A 23,527-nucleotide genomic window follows, 5' to 3' on the forward strand; every position below is an offset into this window, starting at 1 on the left:
TTCCTTCTCCTTTTTTCTTTCTGTGTGGTAGAATTCTCCAATGAAGCCTTCTAGGAATTGCCCTCATGAAAACTACAAATTCAATTTCTTTAATAGAGACAGGGGAATTCTGGTTAGCTCCAATAAGCAAAAAGTTTGGAAGCTGTCGCTCCCATCCTTACAACAAGAAAACACTAAACCAATTAACAATCAATAATGCTTTGCACTTCTTAGAGAACTGAGTCTCAGGACACACCGCCACCCTGAAATCTTGAAAGACAGGGGAATCTGCAGAGTCACAACTGAGATTTGCTTACCTAGGGCAGAAGCCACCAGAGTCATAAATAGATAGGGACACTTACAGGCTAATTTTAACAAACTGCTGCAGTCTGAGTGTGTAGTAGCCTAACAGTGAGAAATCCCTAAGACTAGCACACAGTCTTAAGAGGCTCACATTTTTCTAGGTTTTACCTCTAGGAACATGACCACAATCTCATGGACCATCCCCTATGGCTCAGGCAGGGAAAGGATAAGATCAAATATTGTAAATTATCCCCAGTGTTATCCATAACAAAGACTTACTCTCCACAGAAAAAGACCTTATAAGAGCCTTATCCTACCTGGAGGGAAGGCATTCCTCCCACTCTAGCCCTCTTTGGCTTTCCTGTCTTACCCTGGGGGGTAAAAAGTTAAGAGACGCTTAGTTTAAGGATGCAGGCCCACTACAAAATTGAAATTTAATCTTAAGATTATAGGACACCTTCTTTCTCTTAAGTCTTTTACTGTCACACCAATAGGTTTCCAACATAATAACAGTGGATTATAGCTGAAAGAGCTGTAAGACTTAGACTTTCTTTGACAAGGAGCATATAGAGAAGCCCAAAGTCAAGAGGGGAGACCAAAACAGGACACTAGAGGAATCTGAAGCCTCTGGTACTTAGAGCTGCAACAAACATTTAATACAATCCAACTTCTGCTCAGATTAAAATTTACACTAAAAGCCTATTTCAGTTCCTGTTACTCAATATATGGTGTGCAGGTTTAATAAATAATTATCATAGTCTGAAGAGTTATTCAGATTTTCAATTTCTTCTTGGGTGAGTTGTTAAAGCTATTTGTCCATTTCATCTAAGTTTTTAATTTATTGGCATTAAGTTGTTTATAATATTCTATTTTTATTTAATAAACGTAGGATCTGTAGTGATAGTCATAATTTGTACCCTCTTTTTTTCCCTTACCAATCTGGCCAGGGCTTTATCAATTGTAGTGATTTTCTCAAAGAGCTAGATTTTTGTTTTATTGAAATTCTCCAGGGGCACCTGGGTGGCTCAGTCGGTTAAGCGGCCGACTTCGGCTCAGGTCATGATCTCACGGTCCGTGAGTTCGAGCCCCACGTCGGGCTCTGTGCTGACAGCTCAGAGCCTGGAGCCTGTTTCGGATTCTGTGTCTCCCTCTCCCTGACCCTCCCCCGTTCATGCTTTGTCTCTTGCTGTCTCAAAAATAAATAAACGTTAAAAAAAATTTAAAAAAAATTCTCCATTGTTTTTCTGCTTTCTATGTGATTTTTGCTATTCTTTTCATTATTTCCTTTCTTCTGCTTATTTTATAAACTTCAGTTTGCTCTTTTTCTAGTTTCTTAAGAAAAAGCTTGAAGTCATCTATTTTAAGCATTCTGACTTACCCAATATAAGCATTTAATACTAAAAATTTCACTCTACTCTTCCCTCAGGTACTTTGCTTTGGCAACTATCCTCCCCATCTCCTGCATCAATCAATTTTCCCTTTCCACTAAATAATTCCCATCTTCATACAAACATGTTGTTATAATGATAAATTATGGGGGTTGGGGGGGAAGAAAGACACCCTCTGTTGCCCCCTCATACTCCTCAGGCTATCATCCCATTCCCGTACTACAATTATAATGGTTGTCTGTACCCAATATGCTGTGTCTACGTCCTTATCCCCCAATATTTATAACCCACTCCATTTAGGTGTTCATCCATACAATGAAATTCCATCTCTTCATATGCAATGATCAATTCTCACTTCTCATCTTACTCATTATCCAACAGTATGTGACATACTTTCCCCTCTCAGGCCACCTCCCGGTTTTCCTCCCTCCTTCAGGGCACAATTCCACTTCCCCTTTCCAACCTCTCAGCTGGGAGTTTCCCAGGGTTCAGTCCTCAGTCACACCTTCTCCTCTGGATCTACATCCATTACCCAGGTGCCTTTCATCTACCACTAAAATTGCAAGTATCATGCACTCAAGCTATTCTGTATTATTTCATAATTGGTAGTACATTTTTAGTTGCCTTAAAGTAATATTTATGTGTTTTAATCTGTGCGGTGAGATTATATGTTCCCAGAGAACAAAGATCTCCACCATCTTGTTCTTTTCCATCTTTTTAAAGTATCTAATACAGTGTTCTGTGCATGCTAGGCCCTGATTAAACACTACAAACTCCATCTCTGATTTTGCTCAAGCACTGAAAAAAGAATGGTTTACTACAAAATCGAAGAAAGGTTTATAGTGATCCACACTCATGCAACATGTACCTTGTATTATTGAGTCTTAAAAGCCAGGACCTGCTCAGGGCTCATAATTACAGTTGCCTTAGAATGTGTCAAGTCCCCAATTCTTTTACTAAGACTAAATCCAAAAGCCAGTTAAGTAGCTCCTTCTATTCAACATTTTCAATGAGATGAAGATAAAATATGTACTTCTTTCCATTGGAGGTTTCTCATGTGTTGAGGCTGGTCACAGAGAAATCCTTGTTCCAACTAAATATCAAACAATTAAATTAGAGCCACAGTTTCAGTGGGAAGGGGCCAAAAAATTGTACACAAATCTGGGCTGTTACCTACAGAATGTACATCTCTTCCACTGGCTTACAAGTTACAACCAAAAGGCTCTTGGTCTCTGAGGTTATTTCACAGAATAACACAGTCAACATAAACCTGAGCAGCCTCATTTCAAACCAGAGTGAACAGGTATCACATGGTTTGCGTTTCAGGCCATAACAATTCTCTTCACAGCCTGTCTGATGGTGAAAGCCAAGCTCAACCCCTCAGCTGCCCTGCCTCCACATCAAGGAGAGAAAAAAACATAAGGACTCTATAGGCTGCTCAGGGTCACTGGGTAGAAAGTAAACTATACTCTCTTTGTCAACCAATTCCCATCTTTAGCCACTATTACATGCTGTTTTATAAATTCATTGTTTTACAATTACTTAGAAAGATGGATGCCTGGGTGGCTTAGTCGGTGAGTGTCCAACTTAGGCTCAGGTCATGATCTCACAGTTTGGTGAGTTCAAGCCCCACATCGGGTTCCACACTGACAGTGCAGAGCCTACTTGGGATTCTCTCTCTCTCCTTCTCTCTCTGTCCCTCCCCTGCTCATGCTCTCCCTCCCTCTCTCTCTCTCTCAAAATAAACTTTTTTAAAAAAATTACTTAGAGGAGATTTTTCAAGGTGATTCTAGGATCTTCAAGAATAATCTTCCACTTGGTTTAGAACACCTCAAAGAACTTCTCTGCACCAAACTGTTTCTGAACACACAGAAATGAAATAGGCCTTAGGAATTTTAAGGTAACAAAGATTTCTCTTTAAAAAGTCTCAGAGCTGACCAGTCATAAACAACAGAATATACAGCCAAGTTTTATAAGAGACAAAAACTGTAACAACACATACTGAAGGATACACTACTCCAAAAAGAGGAAACATGGGAAATGAATAGTGCCAAACAATATTTTTATTGTTCACTGAAAAATACAGGTCTGCAGAGTCTACTGCATTGTGTACTGAACGCAAGGCCTGACATTACAAGGATACATGACATAACGGCGTAACTTATATAAAATGATACATATTGCATACTTACATAAAATGATACATACAGTACCCCACCTCTCTAAACACTAGAATTTAATAGAAGTAAAGCCTTGTATTAAATGAGAACTGTAAACACTGCAATCATAAACAAAATGTTCTAAGCAAAGCACTTTAAAATTGGTTTGTTGTGATACCTACTTGGTCCACCCAGAGTTAGGAATAGCAGGGCCTAAGAAACAGTTAGCTAACGAAAGCTAGCACCTTCAAGGAGCTCTTCCTGGGGATCAGGCTGCCGCTGCCCAAGACAGGCCGCCACCCTGGCCTCCCTGGAGCCCTCAGGCCCATAATGACAGCTAATCCCTGTCTTGGCGCTAGTATGAGGTGACTGGGAAGTGGGAGGAGTAGCAGGTAAGAGGAAGCTTCTGTCAACAATTGCTTATACTGCACCAACTCTATGGATAAGAACACCTAATATTTTTGATGTGAATCTACCACTCTCAGCAAACACCGAAGTGTGATTTAAAATAAAAAGTTAACATTGAGAACAAAAACCATTTTCTAGACAATCTGCCATTATCATCATTTCTTCCTTTCAGCCATGTTTTCATTAGATGCTCTAAAAGAAACTGCTACTTACTATATGACCAGCCAGGTGGGCCAGGATTGAGGTAACAAACCTTCTGCAGTTACAACTACTGACTTAAATGAATACAAAATAAATACAAATTTATTAGAGAGCAACAAAACCAATCTCTATTAATCACATGGCAAAATATTCAAGCACTGCAACAATATTCATATTCCAAGGTCAACTTTAACTCTATAACCCACATTTCCTTCCAAACTGAGAAAGCTTTGTGCAGAGGAAAACATCAATATCAACAAAATATCAATACCACCTCCTCTACAAATACTATCAGGGCTCAGAAGGCTCACCATAGATAACAAATGTTAAAAAAAAAAAAAAAGGCACCTCGATATATACACAGCAACAGAGGAATACTATCCTCTCCTCTCCTTCTGGGTGTCCTTGGCATCAGGCAAATCAGGGCTATTTATGACAACAGTGCCTAAGCTGACTATGGCAATGCTCACATTTTAAGAGAAATCAGGATTACAAAGTTCCTTTATTCATAGGGAGTCAAAAATAATTTCCTCAGACAAGTCTTAGCATCAAAGAAAATTTTCCTCTGGCCTGAGAAATTTTTATAAATAAGATTGTACCATATCCCAGCTTCTTTACTTAATATTAAACTATTAAAGCACAGAGGATATCCTCAGAGGGCAGGAAGGTGTACGACTAATATTCTCGGATTTTTCAATACTTTACAGATCAAATATTTTATCAGACTATCCATTTAAGAGATGTGTAAGTCAATACTAATAACCAACTATGTATTTTTCTTATTCTGTTCATCAAACAACACCACATTCCTATAGGAATAAAGGGCAGTTCAGTGGGTATCCTGTTTGCCATAACTCTGCACAGTAAATTTCACTGCTCAGTCTCTATGCCTTTGACTCTTCCTGTGGCTCTTTTCATCTAAGGAAAACTTTGTATAAAGGGGGAAAACTGCAAACTCCAGGGGAAGTGTCGGTATTAGTGTTGTGAAGTGAACTTTAGGGTAATAACTGTAATTGCTATGGGACTGTTTACAGCCTTGCTAGAAATCCTATTTCTCTTGAATCCCTAGATTGAGAAATTCTCATAATTTAAACATGGGGGGAGATTTCACCGATAAAGATCTAGTTCATGTGAAAGGTCTGGCCCCTGGAATGATGTGTGGCTAGCCCAAAACACTGGCCACATTTCCACTTTAGACATGTTCATTATTCTTTCCCATCAGAGTACCGTTCAATTCTTCCATCTGTCATGGCACTGGTGAGCTCTCTCTCACTGCTGCTCCCATTTCTTTTGGGTGTTCTACTGCACATATGGGATCCATTGAGCTTATCACTTTAATGTGTAGGGAATTTTCATTTCACACCATCCACTCTCTAAAAGCCATTAGCTGGGAGCAATTTCTAGTTAGTAAAGGCACAATTCACTGGCATTTCCTCTCTATAAAGGAAATCAAAAGGGCTGCTCAGAAGCTGAACACCTTGGGTATTCCTATAAAGGGAGTGTTGTATCTGCTACTAAAACCCAGAGACATTTGCTAGCTCTAAAGATTATACGGATTCTGTAAAAGCATCGATTTGGCAGTTTAAGACATATTTCTAATTCTGCACTACATCACTTGGTGAGGAGGAGGAAGTACTGGTTAGTATCACAGGAGCAAATTTAAAGTGTCAACATCATTCTACTGGCTTGTTTTCCTCATGCTTTTGAACTTTCACCAGCTCTAGTGAAGCGTGTCCCAGGGTACATCACTCAGCAACCTGCAGAACTGCTCAGAGATAGAACAATGGACTTCACCCCAACTAGCTCAGCTGGTTGCTAGCACTCAGCTGGTAAACACTGCCTCGGGGCACAGCTCACGAAAAGCCTTAAACCCAGGAAAGATTTACGGAAGTTGCACAAAAATTCTTGGTTTATAATACCTTCCCAGAAATCAGAAAATAATTGATTTTTAGGTAAAGAAACTGAATCTACGCTCACGAACAAAGTAATGCCTCAAAAAGCAGAATCCAGAATGTAAAACTACAGGAAAAAATGCAGCTTGTTAATCACTAGCTTACTTTGGCTAAATTATCATAGTAAGTCAGTGCAATTTACTATTGCATTTAGAAGCACAACCTACCATGTTCTCATAAATTTAGGGTATAATAAAGAACATGAAAAGTTCACAGGGGTGAGAGCCCTTTAGCGTTTTGTGACTTCATAACTTAAAAAGACAAAGGCTAAGCAGGATCTGACAGTCAGAGATTTACCTGCTCAGCACAAGCTGAGTTGAGAGACGGCTAAACATCGGACTTTTATTCATTTATGGTGTTCTCAGAAAGTTCCTATGTGGACACTGATGATTATCAACCTGGCTGCACATCAGAGTCATCTGGGAAAAGCTTTTAAAAATGACCAAATGCCCGGACCAATTATATGTGGAGGGTGAAGCCCAGATGTCAATATTCTTTACGCTTCCCCAAGGGATTCGATTCTAATGTATAGCCAGGATGTGTACATCCACTGCTGTATCCTTCCAGAGATGTTGCATGAAGTCATATTTTATTTATCTAGAGGGTTTTGTTTTTTCTAAATCCCACCAGGAAAAGGAATTTTTAGAAAAAGGCACAGTTGTGCTTCCTCTAAAGATGCAGCTTACTGTTTGGTAGGTGCTGGTTGTCAGAGGTTATCTGGAACGCTGATTGAAAAGGAGGAAGTCCTTGTCTTGGCAGAGTAGGCACAGTTTCAGGCTTCGGCAGCTGCCGCCAGCAACAAAGAATGCCCAAATGCCCATGAGTACCACAATTATATATGTTGACACCAGATTTATTCCATAATGAGGACTTATGAAGGTCTGCAAAAGGAAAATAAAGCAGTTTGGGTAATAACAGCAAGCTTATTAAACATGTAGAGTAACCAAAGATAAAGGAAAATCTAGGATACTTTGAACAGCTGGGGTGTGTTTCAACAGACATATGATATATGTCATGTATTGCGGAGTTCCACAAAGACAAACAGAACTAACCTAGTCAACAGACGCTAACCCATAGGTGTGTGCTTTGCAATATTTAATGCCAAACCTAGAGGGTAATTAGAAGTCAGCATCTAATGGAATACCCAAGAGAAGATACATGTTATATAACCTGGGCCCAGTTTATAATAATTTCTGTGTTAGCTGGCTCTTAATATTTGCAAGAAAGTAGGACACGTCCAAGTTACTTTAGTATGAACCTTTAGTATTTAAGGGAACAAGAGGGCACAGCATTTCTTTTTCAGCTGCATAATTGCTGAGACTTCCAAAAGTTTATTTAAAAAACAATGATGAAAAGCCAAGAGGTACTCACACAACAGTGAAGACCAAAGTATCTACCTACTGGAGCTTATATGCTAGGAAGAGAGACAAGTAATGAAAGAACAAATAAATGAATTAAATAATTACACATTGTGATGAATGCTAGACAGAATAATTCTAATTGTGATGGTGCCAGGATAAGTAAGAATAAGGTGGTCTATTGAGGTTGCTCAGGGGAGGTCCTGAGTAAGTGGCACGTAAAGTGAGACACATAGTTGGGAGGAGAGAGCCAGCCTCATGTAGACTGAGGGAGGGAATGACAGTAAAGCAAAGAGTTTGGGGCAGCTGAGAACCTGAGAGAGGGCTATGACTGATGTGTAGGGATGGAGAGGCAGCACAAGAGATGAGGCATCAGAGAGGAAGGCAGGGACCAGCTATGTAGCATATGGGTAAGGAGTGTAAATTTTATCCTCAGTGCAAAAGAGGGTCACAGAACAGGCTTACATGGAGGGGCTGAACGACTTGGCTTAGATGTTTAAAACTGCAGAGAATGGATTAAAGGAGGCAATTGTGAAAGCAGGGAGACTCATTGGGAAGATTCTGCACTGGTTGATGAAATCAGGGTGGTGGCAGTAGAGCTGGAGAGAGTGGGCAGTACGAACTGACAGGACTTGCTGATGGATGCAATGTGAGGGAAAGGGGGAGGCCAAAATGACTTCCAGGTTTCTGGCTCTTGGTAAATGATGGTGCTATTTAAGGAGATGACAAAGACTTGAGGAAGACCAGGCTCAAAATGATGGGTAAGAATCAAGTCCAATAAGGACACGCTAAGAGTGAAATGCCTGTGAGATTTCAAAGGACGGAATGTCAGGTAAACATTAGGTATATGAGCATGGGGCTCAGAGGAGAGGCCTAGGCTAGAAAGAGGAATACAAAAGCACAGTCCATAAGCATAAAATTTAAAAATTTTAAAAATTTTAACTTATTTTTATTTTATTATTATTTTTTAGAGTTCTCTCTAAAAAAGAGACAGAGAGAGAATGTGTGTGTGTGTGTGAGTGAGAGAGAGAGAGAGAGAGAGAGAGAGAGAGAGAGAATCTTAAGCAGGACCCATACCCAGTGCAGCGCCCAATATGGGGCTCAATTCCATGACCCTGGGATCATAACCTGAGCTGAAATCAAGAGTCAGATACTCAACTGACTGAGCCATCCAGGCACCCCCATAGATGGTATTTAAAGCCATGTCTCTACCCAGGGAGCTACTGTAGAAAGAAGGGAAAGGAGAAGAATAAGCCCTGAGAACATTTATAGATTGTTTGTGCTGCTTAGTATTATAGGAGCAAATTAAAAGTGTCAACACCTTTCTATTAGCTTGACTTTTTTTTTTTGTTTACATTTTTTTTAATGTTATTTTTGGGAGACAGAGAGACAGAGTGCAAGCAGGAGAGGAGCAGACAAAGAGGGAGACAGAATCTGAAGCAGGCTCCAGGCTCTGAGCCATCAGCACAGAGCCCGACACGGGGCTTGAACCCATGAAGCACGGGATCATGACCTGAGCCAAAGTCGGACATTCAACCGACTGAGCCACCCAGGTACCCCAATCTGTTAGCTTGACTCGTACTGAGAGAGTCAGCAAAGGGGTCTGAGAAGAGCAAACAGTGAGGTAAAAGAAAAATCAGGACAGTGTGATATAGCAGTCAAAAGAGGAAAATGTTTCACAGGGGGTGAACTATTTTAAAGGCTGCTGAAATGAAAAAAAACAAAACAAAACAAAACAAAACAAAACAAAAAACCAAAACACCAATGTCCATCAGATTTGGAGAAACGAAAGTCTGTTTTGACCTTGACAAGTGCAATCTTGGAAGAGTGGCTGAGGAGCACCTGGGTGGCTCCAGCTGGGATGCTGGATGAGTTCCAGCCCAGCATCGTTCTCTGTGCTCACAGCACAGAGCCTGCTTCAGATCCTCTGTCTCCCTCTCTCTGCCCCTCCCCTACTTGTGCTCACTCTCTCTCTCTCAAAAGTAAATAAATGTTAAAAAAAAATTTAAGAACAACAACAACAAAGAAGGTGGTTGAGCAGAAGCCAGACTGGATTAGAAGCAGGAGAGGTGAAGAAGTGGAGACAAAATTAGTGGACATAACTCTGAGAAATTTGGCTGTGATGTGGAAGAGAAAAAAAAGGAGTGAAGGCTAGGAGGGGGAAAGGCAAGAGGAGAGTTTTTTTTTTTTTTTTAAAGATATGACTATATGGGGGCATTTGGGTAGCTCAAGTGGTTGAGTGTCCGACTTTTGATTTCGGGTCAGGTCATGATTCCAGAGTTATGGGATGGAACCCTGCACTGGGCTCTGAGCTAAGCATGGAGCCTACCAAGATATTGTCTCTCTCTCTCTCTCCACCCCCCCACCTCACTCCCCTGCTTATGCTCTCTAAAAAAAAAAAAAAAAAAAAAAAGCAAAAAGATATGTCTGTATGTTGATGAAAAGAGGGAAAAGCTGGTGGTATGGGATAAAGGGCACAATCAGAGGAGTGAGTCCTTAAACGAGAACTGGATCTGGTGGCCAGGAAGAGGGACTGGCCTTTGACAGAAAGAGGGATACTTCCTTTACTGGGCCAGGGTAAGATAAGGAGATGGGTTCCCACGTAAGCCAGCACTTACACGTACCAAAGGAGAGAATCTGATTGCGTCAACTTGCCACCATACACCTTTGCCAATAAGGGGCTTCAGGGGAAGTGCCTCCACGGCTCCTCACTGTCCTTACCCTCACCATACCTGTACGTGACCCCACCTATCAGCTCTGGCCAGGAAAATGGGCTGATTTTGCAGGTAGCTACTTATGCAGAAAAAGTGCTTTTCTCAAGAGGCATTGGTGGGTATGACAGGCATTGAGCATTTTCTGGATTCTTCAGAATAATTCTTTACCTCAAATCCACTGAATTTTAATTTATTTTACAGGGTGCTAAGCTCTTTTGTATTTCTCTTTAGCTTCTTTAAATTTTTTTCTCTTTTAAACAATTAAAAAAGCAGCTGTGATTGTTGCAAAAAATTAGAATACACAAATGAGTAAAACAAACAAATTTTAAAACTTGAAATTCAGATAGGTTAGTATTTATTGAACAGAACACAAAAACTGCAAACCATAAAGAAAAACTGATTAAACTACATTAGAATGAGGAACTTTGCTATAAAAAAAGACAACAGTATGAGGAGATAAAGATAAACCATAGTACAGGAGAAGTTATTTACAATATGTATATCTGACAAAGACGTTTTGTCAGAGAACATAAAGAGAACTCCTAAAAATCAAAATGATTTATAGGCAAAAGATTTGAATAGGCACTTCACAAAAGAATTATCCAGGGGCGCCTGGGTGACTCAGTCAGTTGAGCGTCTGACTTGATTTCAGCTCAGGTCATAATCTCACAATTTGTGGGATCGAGCCCTGAGTTGGGCTCTGCGCTGACAGCATGGAGCCTGCTTGGGATTTTCTATCTCCCTCTCTCTCTCTCTGCCCCTCCCTTGCTCACATGCTCTTTCTCTCTCTCTCTCTCTCTCTCTCTCACCCCCTCCTCCACTCACATGTGTATGCCTGTTCTTTTTCTTGCTCTCAAAAAAACAGAATTATCCGATGGAAAAAAGACACTCTCTTTAACAAATGGTGCTGGGAGAACTGGACACAACATGCAGAAGAATGAAACTAGACCACTAACTTACACCATTCACAAAAATAAACTCAAAATAGATGAAGGACCTGAATGTGAGACAGTAAGCCATCAAAACCCTAGAGGAGAAAGCAGGAAAAAACCTCTCTGACCTCAGCTGCAGCAATTGCTTACTTGACACATCTCCAAAGGCAAGGGAATTAAAAGCAAAAAATGAATTGGGACCTCATCAAGATAAAAAGCTCTGCACTGAAAAGGAAACAATCAATAAAACTAAAAGGCAACCAATGGAATGGGAAAAGATATTTGCAAATGACATATCAGACAAAGGGCTAGTATCGAAAAACTATAAAGAGCTCACCAAACTCCACACCCCAAAAACAAATAATCCAGGGAAGAAATGGGCAGAAGACATGAATAGACACTTCTCTAAAGAAGACATCCAGATGGCCAAGAGGCACATGAAGAGATGCTCAACGTCACTCCTCATTAGGGAAATACAAATCAAAACCACACTGAGATACCACTTCATGCCAGTCAGAGTGGCTAAAATGAACAAATCAGGGGACTATAGATGCTGGCGAGGATGTTGAGAAACAGGAACCCTCTTGCAATGTTGGTGAGAATGCAAACTGGTACAGCTTCTCTGGAAAACAGTGTGGAGGTTCCTCAAAAAATTAAAAATAGATCTACCCTATGACGCAGCAATAGCACTGCTAGGAATTTACCCAAGGGATACAGGAGTGCTGACGCATAAGGGCACTTATACCCCAATGTTTATAGCAGCACTTTCAACAAAAGCCAAATTATGGAAAGAGCCTAAATGTCCATCAACTGATGAATGGATAAAGAAGATGTGGTTTTGGGCCACCTGGGTGGCTCAGTCGGTTGAGCAACCGACTTCGGCTCAGGTCATGATCTCGCGGTCCGTGAGTTCGAGCCCCACGTCGGGCTCTGTGCTGACAGCTCAGAGCCTGGAGCCCGTTTCAGATTCTGTCTCTCCCTCTCTCTCTGACCCTCCCCCGTTCATGCTCTGTCTCTCTCTGTCTCAAAAAAACAAATAAACGTTAAAAAAAAAATTAAAAAAAAAAAGAAGATGTGGTTTATATATATAATGGAACACTACTTGGCAATGAGAATGACTGAAATCTGGCCATTTGTAGCAACATGGATGGAACTGGAGAGCATTATGCTAAGTGAAGTAAGTCAGGCAGAGAAAGACAGATACCATATGTTTTCACTCATATCTGGATCCTGAGAAACTCAACAGAAGACCAGGGAGGAGGAGAAGGGAGGGTAAAAAAGTTACAGAGAGAGAAGGAGGCAAACCATAAGACACTCTTAAATACTGAGAATAAACTGAAGGTTGATGGGGGTGGGAGGGGAGAGGAAAGTGAGTGATGGGCATTAAGGAGGGCACCTGTTGGGATGAGCACTGGGTATTGTATGGAAACCAATTTGAGAATAAATTTCATATAAAAAATTTAAAAAAAAACAACTCTTACAACTCAAAAAAAAAAAAAGAATGATCCAAATGGCCAATAAATATATGAAGATCTGCTTAATCTCATTAATCATTAGTGAAATGCTAATTAAGACCATAATGTGATACCACCACATACCCAGGGGGATCAGTAACAAGACAGTGCCATACCAACCATTGGTGAGGAGGTGGAGGAACTGCCACTCACAAATTAATGGGAATGTAAGTCAATACAACGACTCTGAAAAGCTGAGTGGTATGAACAGCTGACATATGCACGCCCCATGATCAGCAATTCCGCTCCTAGGCATACATCCAAAAGAAATGTACACATATATTCAAAAGAGATATATTCTAGAATGCTCAAAGCATTATAATTAGTCACAAAAGTCAAAAACTAGAGATACCATTTCTGCAGTAGAATGGATAAATCATAGTACAGTCACAAAGTAGAATACTAGAGTGCAATAAATGAGCAATATATATAGATGAATCTCACAAAGATAATGTTAAGCGAAAGAAGTCAGACACAAGAGTAAATACCATATAGTTCTGTTTACATAAACTACCAAAAGGCAAGGCAAGCCATGGTGTTAGAAGTCAGGACCGTGGTAAGAGGCTCATGGGATCTGATGTTTTAGTTTTCATGTAGGTTCGAGTTACATAGGTTACAAGATGTACACTTTTGATCTGTATATGTTTCTGTGTGTGTGTTGTTTTTCTTAAGTAGGCTTCATGTCTAGCATGGAGCCCCACAAGGGCTTAAACTCACAACCAGGAGATCAAGACCTGAGCGGGTATCAAGAGTCAGATGTTTAACCGACTGAGCCACCAAGCACTACCCTGTTCCCCTCCCCCCTCTGCTATTCAGAGATAACTACTATTAAAATTTTGGTAGATAATCTTCCAAATTTCCCGAATTCTTTTTTATTTTAGTTTGTTTTCCTGGGTTCTCTTTAATCATTAAAGAGAATATCAATTATTCAATATTCTACAACATTTATAGGATTGAGGATACAAAGATTGACAAGATAAGATCATCCCTGATGATCAAACTCTAGTTGGAGAGAGATATACAAAAACAATATTAAATAAGATGGTGAGGCCAAGATGGGAGAGCAGCACAGCACTCAAGTTCTCAGATTCTCTCATCCCTGAAATGCAGCTAGATCAGCACCACATTATTTTGCACATCTAGGAAATTGATCTGAGGATTAACACAACAATCTGCATAACTTGAACCACAGAACTTGGCAGGTACATGGTGCGGAGAGGTGAAGTGGGGGAGAGAGAGAGAAGCTGTGGAGGGTAGGGAGCTGTTTTTGCAGAGAGAGGACAGAGAAAGGGGAGAAGCGTGCAGCACATCGTGAGAGTACAGGAAAAGCACTCCCTCGAAAGTAGCTGCAGACTCTTAAATACAGAGAACTGAGGATTGCTGGAGGGGTTTGGGATGGGGGGATGGGCTACATGGGCAAGGGGTATCAAGGAGGACACTTGCTGGGATGACCACTGGGTGTTGTATGTATCACTGGATTCTACTCCTGAAATCATTATTGCACTATATGCTAACTTGGATGTAAATTTTAAAAAATAATAATAAATGAATAAATAACTATATTAAATAAAAGTGTTATCTGTGGATAAGTGTTATAACACAGCTATGAATAAGGGCCGGTGATCGTGCTCAGTCTGGAATATGCACCTTTTCCAGGGAGGCTTCACATGGAACGAGTACTTTTCCAAACTGACTTAGGTTAGGGGGAGACGCGTCACTGCAGATAAAACAGCATGGACAAGGCACACGTACTGGGAAGCCACAATGGATTAATTTAGATGGAGCATATGATGTGAACTGTGGGGAGCAGCAGGAGGTTAAGTTCTGTACCAGTAAGGCTGATAAGAGGCTTATGTCAAACAAAGAAGTCTGGGTTTTATTCCACAGGCATCTACTACAGCTGATCATTCTCTCCTTAACACAGCTGGCTTCCAGGACATCTGGTTCCTGGTTTTCTTCCAACCTCACTAGTGGCTCTTTCTCAGTCTCTTTTGCTGGCACCTTCTCTTTCCCCAGTCTCAATGTGGCAGCGTCCCAGAGCTCAGTCTTTGGATTTCTGGCCTGGATTTCTCTCCCCAACTCCGTACTTTCTCATCCAACTGCCTAATGGATATTTTCACTAGGATGTCCAACAGGCACCTCTACTACGTTTATAATGTGTGCAGACGAACTCCTTGATCCACCCTCACAAGCTCCCCCATCCCAGCTGATGGTAACTCCATCCTTCTAATTGTCCAGGCCCAAACCTTGGAGACATCCTTGGCTCCTCTTCTTTCACTCTATGCCTTACCCAATCTGTAAGGAAATACTGCTGGCTCTACTTTCAAAAATATATCCTCAATCTGATCATTTCTCATTATATCCACTGCTTTTTCACCCAAGTTATCACCATCCTTCTCCTGATGACTATAATCTTTCCCTGCTACAGTTCACTCCTAACATGGCCAAGTGATCTTTTAAAAATGTGAGTCAGACCATGTCCCTAACACCCTGCAACGACTCCCATTTCACTGACAGTAAATGTCAACATCTTGCATTATCTAGATGTGGTTCTCAGTTCTAACCTCTACTTCCCTCCCCACCTTCAACTCCGTAACAATATCTATTACCTTTACCCTAGCTCACTCTGTTCTGGCCACCCTCACTTCCAAAAATACGCCAAGCAATTTCTTTGATCTTAGACTTTGCTACTGGCTGTGCAGTCCAGGATGCTCTTCCCCAGAGAGCCGCATGACCAATCTACTTCACTTCTTTGCTCAAAGGTCACCTTCACAACGAAGCCTACTCTGACCACCTAATTAAAAAATTGGACATCCTCTGCCTCCCCACACTCTGGATTCCTTTTAACTCTGCTCTATTTCCATAGCACCTATCACGATAAAATTTCTTATTTATTATGCCTGCTGCTTGCTGCCTTTCTCTCACCTCTAAACTGTAAAAGCAGGGATCTTTGTTTTGTTTACTAAACTGTTTTGTTTACCTAAAACAGTGCCTGGAACATAGAAGGTACTCAGTAAATATTTGTCGAATGAATGAATTAGCCAAATGGATCCATGAAAAGGACATTTGTTTTTTCATTTAATTTTCTTTTCTGATTACAGAAGCGTACATTGCAGAAAATTTGGAACATGCCAAAAACTATAAAGGAGAAAAGAATCCACTCAGAGATAAATACTATTAGTATTTTAATGCTCTTTCCAGTCTTTTTTTTCCATGAAGATTTGGCTTCACATAGTTGCCATCACACTAACTTTAGTATCCTGCACCGCTGAAAGGTTTTAGGAAGGGGAAGCAATAAGACTGCATTTTTATCTATCTATCTTTTAAGTAATCTCTATGCCTATAACTGGTGGCCTGAACTCACGACCCAGAGATCAAGAGTCACGTGCTTTAGCAACTAAGCCAGCCAGGCACCCCTGCAAGACTTCATTTTAGATGCATCAGAGGTCAAGGAGCCCAGTATGAGAAAACTTGATATAAATTCTAAGTGGATGGAGAAGAGAGAAACATGAGGTAGGACACCATCAGAAAGAACCCCTCTAATACTAAGAGATGAGAAATGATAAGGGTCTGGACAAGGCAGTGGTGGGGATAATTCTGATGTAAATACATGGCAAATTACCATGAAAGTCAAACCCAAACCATTAAATATTCTTAAGAAATATAGCTAGTCAAGCTTTCTTTTTAAATTTTAGTTATTTAGAAAACTGGCATAATAATTATAATTTCAGTGAGGAAGGAATAAAATGGGCACCCTTGTTATTTATCAGAGTGAGTAGAAATGGTACAATCCTTGTGGAGAGGACTTTACCAATTTATATCAAGGGCTTTAAAAATATTTGTACCATTTAATTTCATATTTTCATTCTATGAAACCTAAACATCATATTGAAAAAATTTCATGTACAAAGATGTTCAAGACAGCATTGTAAGAAACAAAATTTTGAAATAGATGTGATTAATCAGTTAAGCAAACTATAATATAATTCTATGTAATGATATAAGGCTATTAAAATGTATATATGAAAAGGATTTCTAATAACATGGTACTTATTTAAGATGTGTTACATAATGTAAGCCTAATGCAAGACTATTTCAGGCTTGACTATACTCATAAAAGAAACATACATAAAATAAAATCTTTAATGAAATCAACCAACAAATTAATAGTGGCTTTTTTCTGTAGGAATAGATGATTTATCTATCTATCTACCATTCACTCATTAAAGAGCTTCGTCTTCCCATGAGCATGTATTTCACTGAGAGTGGAATCTACCATATGTGGACTTATGATCCAAAAAATACTGTGAGCATGGTGACAATCAATACTCACCAGGGCTGACACCAGCAGATGGGTCAGAAGAACTACAAGAAGGGCAGACCACTTTTTCTTCTCACAGCCATCAAAAAATATGATGCCCCAGAACACGTGCAGCAATATGATAACCAGCGTCATGAAAGCTGAAAGACAGTTATCAATTAGTATCCAGTCATACAGACACGGATGCCAAAGCCCAGTCACACTTGGTCATGATACAACAGGCTCTTGGGGTGCGGTACACCACCTTGAGAGTTTAACTACCACCTGCCAGAAGCAGGACTTTGACACACATTTGCTCAAATAGTAAACTGGAAAGCAACACTTTTTTTTTTTAATGTTTATTTTTTGAGACACAGAGAGAGAGAGAGAGAGAGAGAGAGAGAGACAGCGTGAGGGGCAGAGAGAGAGGGAGTCACAGGTTCCGAAGCAGGCTCCAGGCTCTGAGGTGTCAACAAAGAGCTCAATGCAGGGCTCGAGCTCACGAACCCCAAGATCACGACCTCAGCCGAAGTTGGATGCTCAACCGACTGAGCCACCCAGGCGCCCCTGGAAAGCCTGAAGGAGGCGCCAGGTCTGCATTAGCTTCTCATGCAGAATGTGAACCTGTTAAACCTGTTAAACCTAAAGTCAGCTTGGACCTGGCTTTCAAGGACTATCTCTGAGGAACGCAATAAAACTAGTGTGGTATCTAATCAACTCTTTCCAAATTAGCCTTTTGCACCATCCTCAACTGAACGGAGTACATTCAGTTTACACAAGTCTCACTAAAGTGGAATTTCTCCTGTGTTCTTTCCTTTTTAAAAAGGCCAATGGAAGAATAAAAAAATTAAAAATTACAACAATTATCTAAGATTCTTCTTAGGCAACAAAAACTGAATTTGATCAGCACACCCAGATTTTTCTGTGGAAAAGAGTGTGTTTCCTGTGCCCTGAAAATATTATTTAAAATGAACCAATTCCGCATATTCTGAAAGGTTTTTTTGGGGGGAAGGGGGGGATTGGCAGAGCCATCTGAGGCTTTATTTGGGAAAAAACTCTTGAATTGGCTTTTAGCTGGGGACATGGGCAAGCGGGGGGTACCCAGGGTGGTGGACTCCCTCTAAGGGTAGGCCAAGGACTGAGGTGAGGCTTAGGTGGGCCTCTCATTCCCGACGCTCCCCTGCACGGCTCCTTCCCCCACAGGCTCTACGGCAGCCACGGGAGTGGGGAGGCTGGGAGGGACCACAGTGGTTGTTCGCTTGGACAGGACGTCAGACGACCAGGACACCAGCTTCCCATCACGGGTCTCGATCTTCTTCACCACCACAGCCTTGGAGGAGCTGACATGGCCAGAGGAAGCAGAGCTCTGGCCAGAGCTGAAGCCGGACTGGAAGGCATAGCTGACGCCAGGGCTCATGTGGCCCCTGTAGGCTGAGACCAGCCCACCCAAGTAGCCGGTGGAGGTCTTAGTGTGGATGCTCATGTTCTGCATCCCAGACTCCAGCCTGCTTTCCTCGCCCTCCAGCAGCTTGCAGTAGGTGGTGATCTTGATGTCCAGGGCCAGCTTGATGTTCATGAGCTCCTGGTACTCCTGCAGCTACCGGGCCATGTCCTGCTTGGCTCACTGCAGAGCGGCCTCCAGCTCGGCCACTTTAGCATTGGCGTCCTTCACGGCCAGCTCCCCACGCTGCTTGGTATCAGCTATGGTGGCCTCCAGGGAAGCCCTGTGGTTTTTCAGGCCCTCAATCTCAGCCTGGCGTCAGTTAGTGTTCTGGTTCATCTTGGAAATCTCCGTCTTTGTGCGATGGAGGTCATCCCCATGCTTCCCGGCCAATGTCCGCAGCTGCTCGTACTTGATCTGGTACATGGTCTCAGCCTCAGCCTGGCTGCTGTTGGCGATCTCCTCATACTGGGCCTTGACCTTGGCAATGATGCCACCCAGATCCAGGGAGTGGCTGCTGCCCATGGACAGCACCACAGTCGTGTCAGAGATCTGGGCAGCAGCTCAGGGATCTCCTCTTCATACAGCTGCCTTAAGAAGTTGATCTCATCAGTCAGCCCTTCCAAGCGGGACTCCAGCTCCACCTAGTTCATGTAAGCTTCGTCCACATCCTTCTTGATGAGGACAGATTCATTCTCCATGTCTGCACGTTCTTTGATCTCCTCGTATTTATTGAAGTCCTCCACCAGGCCCGGCATGTTGCCAAGCTCCACCTCCAGCTTCAGCTTCTCCTGGCCTAGGGTTTCCAGCTGCCGCCGAAGGTTGTCGATGTAACTCTCGAACGTGTTGTCCATGTTGCTGCGAGAGGTTTTCTGCTCCCGCAAGAGGTTCCACTTGGTCTCCAGAATTTTGTTCTGCTGCTCCAGATGCCACACCGTGTCAATGAAGGAGGCAAACCTGTTGTTGAGGGTCTTGATCTCCTTCCCCTGGCTGCGCATGGCCTGGATGTTGGGGTCCACCTCCAGCTTAAGAGGGCTCAGCAGGCTCTGGTTCACTGAGACAGCCGTGATGCCCCCCATACTCCCGGGCCTGCCGTAGCCCCCAACTACACTCATGCTGCTGCCCAGGCCATGCTGGAAGCTGCTGCCACTTTCCACCCAGGACAGGGCAGAGCTGATGCGGGAGCCAGGCGCGTGAGTGAAGGAGAGGCTGCTGAAAGCCCGGGGGCCAGAGGAGGACACCTTGTAGGACTTCTGGGTCACCCTGATAGACATGGTGGAGGCCAGTGTGGAAGTTGGAGTGGAGACAAGTAGGCTGAACCTGCCTGAGGTTCGAGAAGGAGCCAAGAAGCTGCTTCTAGGGTCTATTCTGAAAGTTTTAATATGAAGAAAAAAAAGCATATCGATTTCCCCTTTCAGCCACATAATAAGATACCATTAACACCCACCAGTCTGGCAAAAATTCAAGTCTGACAATTCGCTTTCACATTGCTGATAGGAAAACAATCTAGCATTACCTAGTAAAATTGAAAGTATGTACTCTATTTCACTCCAACAACTCCACAGTTAGATATATACTCTGAAGCAGTTAGTTCTTGGATCAATAGATCATTAGTATCTGAGACGGTGTTAGAAATGCACATTCTTGGGACTTACCCCAGACTTCCTGAATCAAAGAGCCTTGCAACCTGTGTTTAAACAGCCCTTCAGGTGGTTCTGATGTATGCTCAAATGTGAGAACCACTACCCTGGAAAACTCTAATATATGTGCACCAAGTGACATATACAAGAATATTTATACTATCATTGTTTATATTAACAAAAAATTTCCATCATTATCAGAATGGATAAACTGTGGTGTATTCACACAATGGAATACTATATGCTCTATAATATAAATGATCTCAATAATATAATGCTAGTGGGGACAAAAGTATATTGTGGGACACCAACCACTATTTATACAAAGTTAAAAACATCCAAAAACTATATGAAAAGGACAAAACTGTTATACATTAAAAGGATATAATTGTTGTGATTAGAAGAAGGCAAGTTTTAATTTTTTTTTAATGTTTGTTTACTTTACAGAGAGGGAGAGAGACAGAGCGTGAGCAGGGGAGGGGCAGAGAGAGAGTGAGAGATCCAAAGGAGGCTCCAGGCTCTGAGCTGTCTGCATAGAGCCTGACGCAGGGATTGAACCCACAAGCTGTGAGATCACAACCTGAGCCTAAGTCGGGAGCTTAACCAAGTGAGCCATCTAGGCTCCCCTAGAAGGCAAGTTTTTATATATAATGACATCATTTAGTGAAATGATGACAAATACTTTAAAGTAGAGGAGGAGTTTTAAAATATGTACCTTTGGGATGATGGCAACATTTCACCACATCCAAATCTTACTTTTACTTAACATCTAGCTTGATGCCATCTCCTTGGTGAATTCTTTAGGACACCTAATCTTCATTTTTAAAAAACACTGAGCACACATTTACTGAGCACCTGGATAGTCTGGCCTAAAGATTCTGTATAGGAGCTCAGGAGTCACACAATCCTGAGATGGAATGCGAGCTCCACAATATGGCTTTGGCCAGATTATTTAACCTCCCTCCCCTTCTGTTTCCTTTATTTCAGAAATGCGGCCAATAATACCTCATAGGGCTGTTCCAGGGAAGAACAGTGCTTTAATATAAACCACAGCTTTTCAATAAATGATACTACGATCTGCTATCGTCTCCAGGTTCAAAGATGAGTAGGGCAGAGCCTTTAATGAGTTGTACTGTCATGTGGGAAAGAAAGCGAGGCAAAGCAGCAAGCGGTTACCACATTTATCCAAGTTTCCTAGGTACTGGGCTATGTTTTAAAATGCACTCTTCTTCACTCTTGGACATTTATTTCTTCCTCTGACCTGATATTACTTTTACATTTGTCTTCTTCCTCCCCATACTTATTCAATGTCCATTATGGGCAGGCACTGTTCCAGGCACTGGGGCTATCAAGGTGCACAAAACACAATCCCATGGGACTCTGCCTCATCCTTTCAGTTTCCTGTTTTATTAACAGTATCCAAAGGGGACCTCTCGGACATTTGTGAAAACACTGCATATTCTTACCTGACTGCTTATTTACTCGGCTGGCATTCATTTCTGGCTGGCTTCCATGTCATCACAAGCCTTTCCTATTACAATGTGCTCTTTAGAATACTGCGATTCATTGTTTATTCCCTCTGCAACTGGTTAGCGGTCCAAGAGAAATGGAGACCTGAGTATCGTGCCATGTACATGTAGCTAGAGGTACATACATACTATGTTGATACTTGTCTCTAGTAAACAGAATTCCAACTAGAGGATTTGCTATTCTAGGATATTATCTTTTTATTAGTAAAACTTGCTCATTTCATGTTCCTAACTATAAAATTCAACAATTCCTTCAGTGAATCTAACCCTAAGTGTCCTTTGTTCTAATATTCTTAAAAATAGAAAAAAAACTTCTCTAACTTAATCATATAAATTTCACAACTTCTTTATAATACAGACTGATAAAAGGAAGTTCTATAATTTCTAGTGTTTTGGAACATTAATCAGAAACCTGATTAACATTCTAACAAATTTTGTACATCTGTTTGTGAAACTGTAGCTGCTAGTTTGATAATGGACTTCCTCTTCCAAATATCTTTTAAGTCAAATTCCCTTGGTAAAGAATGTTTTAATCTAACCCATTTTTAAGCAAAACGTTTCAGTGTTATCTTTAAGAGGCCACATTTACTATTTGGCTCTTTTGTTCTTCCTGAATATACTCTAAATGTTTCAGCACATAGATTCACAAATATCCTCATTTTCATGCTTGTCCCTCTCTCCCTTATTCCTGGTATCTACTTTTCTGTCCCTGCAAAGATAGCAGCTTAAAATAGCAACTGATTCTAATACTAGATCCTACCAGCACAGACACTGCTATCATCTGGCTTCCCTCGACAACTTCAGAGTATCTCCAACTATGCCAGAGAGAGCCAAAGGCTGCTGCTGGGTGGTGGCAGCAACATGCAGAGGAGGACTTAGCAAAGCCAAGGGTTAGCCTCAACTGCCTAGAGACAGAATGTAGTTACTAATGAGCTTCTGGCTTCCTTCTCCGAGTAAGAAAAGAGTCTGGCGTGTCAAGGTTCTGTGAAGTGAGGGACTGTTCTCCATCCCTCTTGGTTACAGAAACTCTCTGGATTCTTGAGCGATCTCCATTGACCTAGCCAAAGTAGAAGTCAAGCCACAGAACTAAATATTATTGAAAATGCTTTTCCTGAAAGAGTGATTTAACTTAAAATTTAGCTTTAAAAAACATGACATTCCTGTGACCTAATTATTATAATATAGAAATATATACATTGCTGATCAAATAACATTCTCCAAGATTTAAAAAAGGCATATTGAAAACTATCTTATATTACATAGCAATAAGAAAGGGGTAGTACTATCCCTTAATACCAAACAGATCATAAAGAGATGTCCTGAAAGCAATCTGAATTAACTACTGGTGTTTAAACAGCATTTATCATTTCATATTTACGAAAATGCTTCTGAAATATTCTCATGAACTGAACAGACTGTCAAAGATATGATTTTGTTTAAAGTCTCCCTAACAAATGTTAAAAAATGATGAAATCCTCTCCAGATTAGTTCATCAGAGTGGGGAGTCAGCATTGGGAAACTTCTTAGACGTTTTATGAACTAATCTCTGTGCAATGAAAAAGTAAATCCCACAGGGTCCACTTCAAATCCAGTCTAGAAGCTTACTTCATTAAAGCAGTCACGGTGGGAAAGTTTCTTCTCCAACTGAACCCAAATCTGCCTTCTAACTCAGTGATTCACAAGTGAGGCAGTTTTGCCCCCAGAGAGCA

At 41.3% G+C, this 23,527-nt stretch overlaps 1 protein-coding gene and 1 pseudogene across 3 annotated transcripts in view; both read right to left on the reverse strand.

Moving 5' to 3' along the window:
- APH1B (aph-1 homolog B, gamma-secretase subunit) overlaps positions 1 to 23,527 on the reverse strand; it is an 82,727-nt gene that overhangs the window by 37,790 nt on the left and 21,410 nt on the right. For 2 of the 3 annotated variants that reach the window (XM_047074999.1, XM_047075000.1), the window contains exons 5-6: positions 17,242 to 17,369; positions 7,077 to 7,271 (exon numbers count right to left, since the gene is read on the reverse strand). In XM_047074999.1, the coding sequence (XP_046930955.1) occupies positions 7,104 to 7,271; positions 17,242 to 17,369 (296 nt within the window). In that variant the 3' untranslated portion in view covers positions 7,077 to 7,103. Of the gene's footprint in view, positions 1 to 3,711; positions 7,272 to 17,241; positions 17,370 to 23,527 lie in introns of those variants that run through there. The other variant, XM_047074998.1, reaches the window with a different exon arrangement.
- On the reverse strand, positions 18,291 to 20,451 carry LOC124508524 (keratin, type II cytoskeletal 8-like; annotated as a pseudogene).

Source organism: Lynx rufus, unplaced genomic scaffold (genome assembly GCF_022079265.1).
Source record: "Lynx rufus isolate CCGP_SWC_20201006 ecotype Redwood Valley unplaced genomic scaffold, mLynRuf1.p SCAF_13, whole genome shotgun sequence".
Lineage (NCBI taxonomy): Eukaryota > Metazoa > Chordata > Mammalia > Carnivora > Felidae > Lynx > Lynx rufus.